At 36.1% G+C, this 12197-nt stretch overlaps 1 protein-coding gene across 1 annotated transcript in view; it reads right to left on the bottom strand.

Annotated features, from left to right (window-relative positions):
- kcnh5b (potassium voltage-gated channel, subfamily H (eag-related), member 5b) overlaps positions 1-12197 on the bottom strand; it is a 43369-nt gene that overhangs the window by 17727 nt on the left and 13445 nt on the right. The window contains exons 7-10 of the mRNA XM_026223705.1: positions 11103-11532; positions 6272-6471; positions 5929-6181; positions 1358-1554 (exon numbers count right to left, since the gene is read on the bottom strand). Coding sequence (XP_026079490.1) covers positions 1358-1554; positions 5929-6181; positions 6272-6471; positions 11103-11532 — 1080 coding nt within the window. The remainder of the gene's footprint in view (positions 1-1357; positions 1555-5928; positions 6182-6271; positions 6472-11102; positions 11533-12197) is intronic.

Here is a 12197-nt window from a genome sequence, read left to right on the forward strand (position 1 = left end):
ACATTACCGTGAGGGAAAAACCATCATCCAAAACAAACCATGGCTAACAGTCAGATTCAGCCGTTTATTTATGATCCAGAATCAGATCCCGAGGCTGAAACTGAACGAGAGCAGCAGCAGCAACGACTCACTCCGAGCGGGGCTCGAACCCGGGTCTCCGGCATGGAGGTGGACGCACTAACAAGGGGGCAGAGATATTTGAAGCAGTTTTACTCACCGCCTGCGGTTCCAACACACGATCGTGACCCTTTTTCCTTGGGATTGCATCATCCTTAAGAAATAAACGATACGCAAATCCGTCGTCAAACTGGGCCTTGTTTGTAAAACAAGCATCTTCGAAATGCAGGGAACAAACAAAAACACTTGCACAACTCCGTTGATGCTCTGTAAAAATATACTCCATCCACTGCTCCCTTAATGCTGTTTTTTTGGGAAATCTGTGCAGGGTTGTCTTGCCCTGGCAACCAAAAACACACTTGTTTTGTGACATTTCGCGACGCTCTCGCTCTGATCAGTGAAGTCTGTTGTGCTCTCAGTGCTCTGCTATACGGGAACGCGCGCTCTTCCGGCAGTAGTGCCTTAGGACCCATATAAGGAAATTCCGCTCCATCTAACGTCACACAGAGACATACTCGAAAAAAACTTTCTGAAACTTGTGACAAACCGGAAGGAGTATTTTGGGAACAAAAAATACTCCTTCAAACGTACAACTTAATTTTTGAAACTTTGTCCATGTTTAGCATGGGAATCCAACTCTTTAACAGTGTAAAAAACTCAGTATGCATGAAATAGCATTTCACCCCCCCTTTAACGAAACCTCGGATAACTTTTATGACATTTTTGTATCTTCTAGGCTTTTGTTATCAGGAGGGTGATCTTAATTTGTGTTTTGAAGATTAACCAGAGTCTGAGTTTGGAACAACATGTGGGTGAGTAATTAACAGTTTTCATTTCTAGATGAACTGCACCTTTAATTTATCCAACATACCATCAATAAATCTAATCATTATAATTCCTATCTGGGTAATTCAGTCCTTTAAACACACTTACTGTTTCATCAGTATCACAGCATAGCTTAAAAGAACATAATAATTAAGGTTTCAAATCATCAGCTGTTACACTTTTACACAACTCTGTAACACGTGATCAGAGAACAGGGCCAAGAAATCGACAGGGAACATAATAAAGAGCCTGTAAACTAACAAGGGAAAACATTTGATTTCAGCACATAGGAAAAAAGTAATAAGATTGAATAAAGCTGAACTCAGACAAATAAAACACTGACAAATCCTAGCAGACTCAAATGAGAGGGATACATAACATAAGAGAGGTGTAGGTGCAGGGGAATGCGTCTCACCCTTTTTCGTAGGTTGCAGGTGAGAATGAGGTTTCGAGAGAAGGAGTTGGCAAACGCTGTGTAGAAGTCCAACACTTTCAGCAAGGCTTCTCTCTTTATGATGTGAAGATCACAATACGTTAACGCCCGAACGTTAGCACATGAGTGGGCCAAAGTTGTCTCCTTCCAAAACACATCCCCAAACACGTCCCCTTTACCTGAGAGAGAAAGAAGAAAAAATACCAGAGAATAAGCAAAGGGAAAATAAGAAGAGTCAGAGTGAGACCAGACTGCTTTAATTGGTGTCAATCAAAATGCATAATCTCACAGCAGAATGATCAAATCTGACATTTCAATTAATGTTCTCTTTATAGACCTGGAGCCTGGCACCGACTTGAGTTGAAGAATTACTTAACTGTACTGGAAAAAGTTTAGCTTACTCATCTTAAAATGGGTAACTGACCTAAAATTGAAAATGTTCTAATCATTTACTCACTCTCTTGTCATTCTGAACTCACATGACTTTATTCTTCAGTGGAACACAAAAGGAAGTCTTCTAAGGCCAAACAACAGATTTATGTGGAGAACAGAGAAAAATAACGGGAGAGTTCACTTAAACATGAAAATTCTGCCATCATTTAATCATCTCATTCCGTTACAAAACTGTATGACTTACTTTACAAATGATATTTTAAGATCTGTTTTTAAATATTGAAAGTCCTACCCTTGCTCTGGTCTGTTCCTACAAACTTCTCATTTGACTTCAGAAGGTTTAGAAGAAAGTGCATGAATCATGTGCATAAATTATAATCAACTTTTTCAAGCAGCTGAGCATTCTGCAAAAATGATTTTGTGTTCCACATGAGAAAGACAATCAAACGAGTTTGGAACAGCATGAAGGTGAATAAATGACAGAATTCTAGTTTTCTGGTGAATGGAATGGTTACATCTTTTTGTGACTTGCATTCAAATTGTATTATTAAAAAGAAAAGAAAAAAATACGTAAGGAAGGGACTTGGTTCTATTCAACAGTTAACAAAACATTAAAAACAAGATCAATAGTATTAAAAAAACTATTTTCAATTTACATTTCATGGCAAGTTTAAATTTTAAGGCCTGAAGGAAACCAAAACTATTCACAAATGCAATAAATGTGAAGCACATGACAAACTTACAGCTCAAGGATCATTCTTTAATTATCTCTTACTTTCAGAACTGACAGAAAGCCTTGGTGAAAGAAGGCAAGAAACAGTAAGCAGGATAATTGTTGCATTAGATGAATGTGGTATTATCAGAGAGGAGTGTAGTTGTCTCTACTCGTTTGAGATGCCAAAGATCAATGGCACACTGATCTCTCCCATCACTTTCCGAAGATCCTCGGCGCCAAGAACCTAAAATAGACCTTCAACCTTCAAGTCCCAACCCCTGCACTGATTCCACAGGATGCAGCATTGCTGAACATGCAGTTACCACAAGAACAACAGACATACACCTGGACAGACTAAAAACCTTATTTGGTTGGTTTCAAAAAGGATATATCTTGTTTTTGATGCTGAGCTCAGCATTATCTCACCACCACCATCTGACACAGGTGTTTGTCCTGCCAATTAACTTATTCCTAGTACCAAAACACATTTAATTGGCTGTACGTGCCAGACCAATTAAACCACAATTAACAGCTGCTAGAAGTGAATGCACAAATGTGCTCTTAACCTTTTAAAGCAAAACTAAAATCCGTAATTTTTATAACAAAGCAACCAATCTCGTGGCAACTCTAATTATAGGTTATAGAGTGCAATCACAAAAGCTGCTGAGATGCATTCGGTAGAAAGTGAATTTAACCTCCATACAACTTTTTTTAAGCTTTATCTAAACAATATTCTGGTACAAAAAAATAAGGTGTGATTCACATGGTCAGGGTGTTTATTTTGACTCGAATACACTGTGTGCAGCAGATCTGGCCTGCAGAGACTTTGTCAAGGGCTCTACTGAGAGTTTGAAGACATCTGTAGTACAGCGAAGTGACTGTGGGGATTTACAGTTTATCTCAGACAGAAGAGCAAAGCCACCAAACATGGTCTCTAAGGAGTCTTTTGTAACCATGGCACTCTGTTGCCTTGGGGACAATGGAACCTATACCTTCAGAATCTAAACTGCAATATTTTATGATACTTTAACAATAGCTATGTTTCCATCCAACTATTTTTATGTGCATTTTGGGATATCGCATAAAAAAAAAATTGGGTGATGGAAACACCAAGATATGCATAAATGTTAAAAATGCACATTAAAAACGTATGTGCTCAACCAAGAAAACATTTAGCAAAATATATTTTTTAATGCAGATCAAAAATACAAAACGTGGGACCTACCAGCAGACCGATCTCATTGCATTGATCTCATAGTTTTGTCATTCTAAAATGCTTGAGCAAAGTCTCGTCAAAGTGCTTTGTTTTAATTAACTCCCAGGACGGCATTCCCAAACATCAGGCTATGAAAATAAGATAACATGACCTCATTTCACCTGCAAGCTCTGCAGCTCATAATTTATTGTATACACACATTATTACATACAGGCTTGAAGTAAAGTCTTACTTATTATATATACATTATATACAGTGCCTTCTCCTACTGCAGCAAACTAAATTTCTTTGTAATATTTAGCACAAGATACAGGAGTAAAGAATATGTTTTCTTCAACTCAATGAAAACATAGCTATTGTGAGTTTGAGAATTTTAGGCGGAATAGGTAAATGAGCAAATATGCAGCGGAAAAGGAGGCTCTGAATCCAAACACACAATTTATAAGAGATAGTTCCAACAAAAATGAATTTTTTTTTAATTTACTCAATATCATGTTGTTCCAAACCATGATGGTTTGAATAGCATGATGGTGAGCAAATTATGCCAGAACCTAAATTTGGGGTGAACAATGCCTTTTACTTAAACAAGTAACTCGTGGGAATGTTTTTCCTTCTTTTACACACATTTACAACAGTTCTGTTGAAGACAGTTCAGTGAAAATTGTTTTGGGTAAATGTGAGCCATATGGATAAATGTGACTAATGACTTAACTTCATCTCATTCATCTCCTGCAGAGCTGCTCAACTCTACACCTCACTAACTCAGCTCTACAGGAGCTCATCTTCCTCTGCCTAGACACCCACCACCCTCCTGGGCACAGAGAGACACTGTGGGCCCAGGCCTCCTGCTGAGCTGGAGGAGAGACAAGGCCTCAGCTCAGTGGCCATTAGAGATTCATGATTAATGGTGAAGTATGGTTCCGTCGCTATGACAACTCAAGTGAGAATAATAATCCAGAGAGATTTCAGTGAAGCAGCTGATTGAAAGTTTGAATATTAGATGGTGTTTTTAATGGAAGTTTGATAGCTGGAGATCCAATAAAAAATCTAATTAATAATGTCAAAAAGACAACTTAAAAAAAAAAGTATTTTATTTGAAGTGATAGCTCACCCCAAATTTGTAATTCTGTCTTAAATTACTATGACGATTCAAAACGACTTTCGCTCATCTTCGGAACGCAAATTGAGATGCATTGTGGTACTGTCATGAAGTATTTTCATAATTTAAAATTAAGGTCGAACTACTGATAACATATAGACCATTATAACATTGTCCTTACTTTGTTTCTGGGCCTTAAAAGTGGTAGTTGCATTGCTGTCTATGCAGGATAAGAAAGCTCATGGATTTCATCAAAAATTTCTTCATTTGAGTTCCGAAGATGAAACTAAGTTCTTATGGGTTTGGAACAATGACATGATTAATTAAACACGAATATTTACTTCTTGGTAAACTACCTCTTTAAATTTCTGAGAAGCATATGCTGTATTTTTTCTGTTGTGTCACAAATCTCTGTTGCTGCTGCTTTTTAAATAGTTTTCTTCACCATGGCAACCAAAATGCAATTCTAATCTAGCATTCAAACGCAAACTCTGACAGCAAGAAAAGACAGATTTAGAGACACGCTTATGGATGAACAAAAGCACTTTGTTCAGACCCCCAGTCCAAATGCATATCCCATTTGCTCACATTTATCAAGTGTGAACGAACAATTAAATAAAATCATGTGAAATACGATTTAGTCCATCAAAGCCACATTCATATGTGGTTTAATCACATTTATGGAAATCCGTTTCAGTCTGACCACTATGATCGGTTTTCGCATGGCATCTTTGCTTGTCATTTTCTCACGCCATGTGCAACCTAAACATGTCAGAGGTTGTTGTATAAAACATACTGAAAGCCAGTGCAGAAACAATGTTGTGTTGTTGCGAAGTGCAGGTCAAGTGCAAAATTACGGTATACTGCTAGTCAGCCTGGTCTACACTCTTCTTTGAAGTTTGAAACCAATGGAGACAGCAGCACAGAATAAAGCCACGCCAACATCTGTATTGCAAACCCCATCACAGGATACAAAAATCTAATCTTAACAGTTGCATCATAGAGTGTGGATGGTCAATCATTTAAAACAGATTCCAATTGGATATAAATAATCAGCATTGGAATGGCAGGGTGAACAAAGCTGAAGTTCATGGAATGTATTAATTAGCCTAGCACTTTTAAAAACGAACCCAGTATAGCGATGACCTCGTCGTCCTGGATGACCTCTAGAGACCCTGACACAACGAAGCAGAGCAGGTCCACGCTTTCACCCGCATGAAAGATGAGGTCACCGGGGGCGGAGTGTATCATCTGGAACTCCACGGCCAATGAGCGCAGGCATCCGTCACTGGCCAATCGGAACGCTGGGTGCTCGTTGAACACCTTCCTGTTCAGGTGCACGCAGATGTCTGCCCGCATGTCCTTGGGGCAAATGGAGAGCACCTGCACACAGATGAATTTCCAATTTAGTATTTTCCACAATTAATATCAAAAACTTCAGTCATGCACCCATCACTTCTGTTTCAGTTTCACCTTCTCTGTGTCGATGCCTTTGGACATAGACCACGTGGAGACGATATAGTCCATCACTCTCTCACTGAGGCCTTTGGGCACCTGGTAGAGCTTGAGGAAATCCCGCACATTATTCAGCATTTCATGGTAACGGTTGGTGTTTGCATACATCTGCTGGAAAATGGTCGTCACATTACCGAAGATAGTGGCGTAAAGGAGAGCTATAGGACATGAAGAAAGAGAGAAAAAAGGGTCATGTCAGATAGATTTGAAATGTTTCTTTTTTAGGGTCCAAAAATGTGTCCAACTAAAGTACTTAAATATTAAATTAGTCCTTCAGTCATAAAAGAAAAGTATTAAAAAAAATCTAAAGTTGTACTAATTTTTTTTTTCATTTAAATAAAGTTACATTTGCATGTATATCTTTTGACCATAGTACTTAAATATTTATTCTAAAAATGGTTATATACGTTATTTTCAAACCAAAAGTGCTTGTAAAAATGAAAGTCACTGGAAGCCACATGGATTTTAAGAACTACAAATTATTTAAATGGGTAACAGGACTAGTACAAACAATAATGTTGTTTCCTTAAATTTTTTTTTTTTTTGAGTATTTATAAATTTTACATTTTACAATAGGCTATCTGGTAACACTTTACTTAAAGCCTTTATGTATAATGCATTATAAAAGTAGTTTTAATGCATTATAAACCTTATCAACTCATTGTTACACTATGCATTTTAAATTCAGTTATAATTATTTATGCCAAAATATAATATATTACAATGCACATTATTAATTATAATGCATTATACCCATTAATAACCCTTTATAGTGCATTAAACATAACGGCTTGAAGTAAAGTGTTACCGGATATGTACAATGCAAACTTCTGTTTTTTTTTATTGCTTTTCTCATGAGTTACCACTGTATCTTTGCTCTTTGTCTCTATGGCAACCTTCCCTGAAATAGCTTTCCAAATACTTCCACTCATAACCAATAACGGACGAGCGGGAACAGAGAAGAAAGCAAAGTGGATGGAATATAATGAGGTAAATACGGATGATGAAAAGTCATCAAATGACCAAGAATTTGTACAGTAATAAAAATTATTCTGATCGCAGAAAGGCAAAGATAACCATGAGTTAATGGGAGGAGAAGTTTAAACAAAAATATTAACCTCATAAACACACCAAAGTGTTTGACAGTAATTTAAAAAGAAGGAATTCAGAAAGAGCTTTTACTTTACGTTCTGATTTTACTGAAATACTGTGGCTCTGTTCATGCTATAAACAGATTAAATTGTTTTACTGTTGTCCACATAAAAACATCCTTCATAAAGTAAAAAACATTCTGTGAAAATGTAACCTTTATATCTTCAATATTGACTGAGAAGGGCATGTCAAAAATGGTTGAAATCAAACTTTGATGTTTGTTATCTCATAATTAGATTTTGAGACTTTAACCTGGATTTCACAGAGAGAGTCATACATGTCCATGTATGATGTTTTTAACAGGCTGTTAATCAGACTGAAAGCATCAACACATTTTCAGTCGTAAACAAATGACTCTTTTTGTCATACCTAGATCAATATGATTTGAGAAACAAAAATGATCTCTGAGACAATTAACCTCCATGCAAGCTGTGAATATATATATATATATATCTACATATATATATCTATATATATATAGATATATATATATATATATATATATATATATCTATCTATCTATATCTATATATATATATATCTATATATATATATATATATATATATATATATATATATATATATATATATATAGATATATATATAGATACATAAGATATATCTAGGTTTATCTGGTATGTGTAAATAAAATACAACTAAATTTTACCCTACGTGTTACCCAATGAGATTTTATGCTTTTTATGACATGGAGAAATTTGTAGAGCAAATGGTATGGATGGTGCAGGAGGGAGAGTCTCAGGAGAACCTGTCCAAACTACCACAAATAATGAGGCCTTCTAGGACCTCACTACCAAAGACACAGACACACAGACGAGATGTGGGCATGACAGGAATAAAGACAGATTAAGGCAGAAGATTCAGATCTTTAGTGAAACATGGACACAAAAGAGAAAAGATATTGACTGAAGGATTAGAAGATGAGAACAATGTGTTCAGATAATTACAGACAGAGAAAGAGAGAATGGGTCTGCACTGTGTATGAGCCTCATCAAAGAGTCATCAAAACAGCTAACTACAATTATAATTTTTATTGTGCATGGGTGATCATCTCCCCTTGATAAAACTAGTGTTGTCACGGTACCAAAATTTCAGTATTCGGTAACGATACCAGTAAAAATCCACGGTTCTTGGTACCAATTTTGGTACCAAAGCAAAACACAAAAATATGCTAATTCCACACTTTTTATCACTAAAAATAAAACCAATGCCATTCTTTATACTTATAAAGTTTATATATAATAAATGGGAATTTGCTATTAAAATTAAAACATGGAAGAAATATTGTGTGATTTATTTCTTTAAAAAGTTTTATAAATTTTTCAACAGTAGTAGTAGTATCACATACATTCTACTAAATAATAGTAATATTTCTAGCACAATGCCTTTATGTAAAAATGAACTTTTATTTTGACGGTTGCCATGAATACCTTTAAATTGATGCTGGTTTTACTAAAAAATTTTTTGGTAAAATGCTTGTGAAGTGACTAAGAACAGTTTTGGTCATGTTGTTTATGTATTTATGTCCTCATTGAGGTGGCAGATGCTGAAATTACTGCAAGCATCATGCTCTTCAGTCTATGTAGTAAACAAACTCGCACGTCTCTGCCATTCATTCCTTCACACAAAACATGCAGGATTCATATTTCAATCAACTTTTGTGGCTTAACATTTACAGATACTGGTCCATATGGAGATTTGATTTGATTAATTTATGCTAACTTTGACAAATTCCGTGACTGTCCATATTCAAATGTAAGTTTAATTTTCATAACTGGATTTTGAGATTCCATCTGCGTTTTCTGCTTCGTGGAAATCACAGCGCTGTATGCGTCAAGAACCGGTTTGAGTGGGTACTTGGTACAACAGGTACTTAAAGAAACCTGGTACCTTGATATTTTCATTTTTTTTACCGACTTGGTACCGAAGTACCGGGTCTTTTGACAACACTAGATCAAACCAGTGTTCTGAAGACAACATCAGGTGTAGATCAACAGCCCTGTTAAGGGCCTTTGGCTTAAAACAACCTTGTTTCTGACTTTACACTTTGGCATAAAATTTTACAGCATACCACTGGGGTGGTACTAATAGGTACCTTCAAGGTACTAATATGCACCCTTTAAAGTACAAACTTTGGTATACCTTTTTTTTTTTTAAAAATGGTACTGCCCCAGTGCACTTTTTTTTTTTTTTTTAAAGTCTGGCCTTAATGATGTCTGTCTGAATAATGTCATTAGACACATGGGAGAAATCCCTTTTGCTAGCCGTTTCTTGCTGTTCCTCGAAGAGCCCTACATTTCATGCATCAGCACTCACAACAGCACCAACAGCTCATTTGAGCATCCTCTTAAAGGTTCATAATGACCCATTAGTCTAATAAGCATTTAAAATGACTTCTCCACCTGTGTGATGTCAGGTTAAAGAATATTACAGGTCAGGAAAACTGTTGTCTGGGTCAAAAGCAAGAAAATCCCTTATGATTCACAGATCTAATGGGGGTATTTTTACAAAAAGGCAAAGGAAATAAACATGAGTTGGAGCAGAAATGGGAGGCAAGTCATATTTGACTTATCTAAAACAGGCAAAAAAAAAATGCAATAAGGCAAAATCTCTTTCACTCACTATTAATTTGATCAAAAATATTTAAATATTATTACATTAAAAAAAGTATACACATACACACACACACACACACACACACACACACACACACACACACACACATATATCCTTTGGAAATCATTCTAATATGCTGATTTTCTGCTAAAGAAAAATTATATGTAATATAAATGTACATGCAAATTTTAAATGTTTTTTTTTCACTCTTGATAATTTTTATGCATTTTTGCTAAATAAAAACATTAATTTCTTAAAAAAAAACATATATTATTTGTATTGTAATATTGTAAATAAGAAAAGTAAAAATGTAATTAAAAAAATAAATTAATGAAAAGAAATATATAGGAATAACCATATATCTCAACATAAAAGTCATTGTTTTGAGTTCAAGGGAATGTATATATTTGGCATTTGAACCTGGGTTTTCTTGCACACTAAAGAAACTTTAAAAAGTATCCCTAAAAAAACATGGAGGAGGCCCCTGTGAGTCAGTGCATGGGGGTGAGTGGGGTTTCTATATGTGTGTTTGTGCGGGTCAGCACTCACACACACTGGTAATTATGATCACATCTTTGTTTAGTCTCCAGAGTGACTCCTCTCCACATGCACGGATCTGGAAAAGCACATTAACAACCACTGGCCTCGTTCCTTCATTCTGGCCAGTTTTATGTCCCTCTCTCTACCGATCTCTCTCTATTACTGTCTCAGAGTTATTTCTGAAGGAGATGCACTAGAAGCAAAGCACTGCTGTCTGGAGGACAGAGGGGCAGATGAGATTAGTCTGAGTTATTCTGACAGAGGAGAGAATAAACAGAAAAAAAGAGTAAAAAGCAAGAAAGGAACAGAAAAGAGACCCCGTTTAACCTGGTATTAAGATTTACTTTGGCTGATTCGATTTTCCAATTGAAAATGACAATCTTTCTACCCTGATCATCTGTGATCAAATCACTTAGCCAAGAAGGGTCTAAAAGAGAAGACATGAAAGAAGACAAGCACTCACATCCAACCATCATCATGGCCACAGAGAAGATCTTCTCTCCGTCTGTAGTTGGCGCTATGTTTCCGAAGCCAATAGTGGTCAGGCTGGTCATGGTGAAATATAGTGAAGTTATGTACAGAGAGTCTTTCCCAGGGCCACCCTCCCATTGGCCAGTCCCACTGGCATTGTAACGGTACGGGGATCCAATGCTGGTGGCTAACTGGTAGAGCCAGCTGTCAGTCTTGATGGTGTTGGTTTGTTCATCAATGACCTCGTAATCTCCAATGCTGTACCATATACAGGCAAGCCAGTGGGCAACCAATCCAAACACACAGACCAGTAACACGAGCACAGCTGCACCATACTCCAGATAGTGGTCCAGTTTACGTGCAACACGACCCAATCGAAGCAGTCGAACCACTTTTAGAGAACTGAACAAGCTACTGATGCCCTGGAAAATAGAAAAAGAAATAACAGACAGTCACATTTTAGTACAAAATATTATACATGTTTTACCTTTACATATCTGTTACATTATTTAAAACTATACCTGTTGTAAACACAGACTGTATGGTTGTAAAAAATATACTGTGTATAAAACATCAGCAGATTTCAACATCAGCATATCAGATGCCCCTTTGTGTGTGTGTGTGTGTTTATATCTATCTATCTATCTATCTATATATATATATATATATATATATATATAAACATACACACAGGTGCTTCACAAAAAAATTTTATATCGTGAAAAAGTATTAATTTTTTGTCATTTGTTCCAAAAAGTGAAACTTTTATATATATTCCAGATTCATTACATGTAAAGACTTTAAACATTTTTTTAAATTTTGATGATTAGAACTTACAGCTTAAAAATATTAGTATATTTACATTTGAGTGGCATTAAATGACCATTCCCTGCAGTATAAATTCCAGGTATCTCTTGTTCTTTGAAACCACAATAATGTTGGGGAAGACTGCTGACTTGGCAATGGTCCAGAAGAAAATCATTGACACCCTCCACAAAGAGGGTAAGCCACAGAAGGTCATTACTGAAAGGGGTGGCTGTTCACAGAGTGCTGTATCAAAGCTAGGGCTGCACAATAAATTAAAATG

The sequence above is a fragment of the Carassius auratus genome, chromosome 38 (genome assembly GCF_003368295.1).
Source record: "Carassius auratus strain Wakin chromosome 38, ASM336829v1, whole genome shotgun sequence".
NCBI lineage: Eukaryota > Metazoa > Chordata > Actinopteri > Cypriniformes > Cyprinidae > Carassius > Carassius auratus.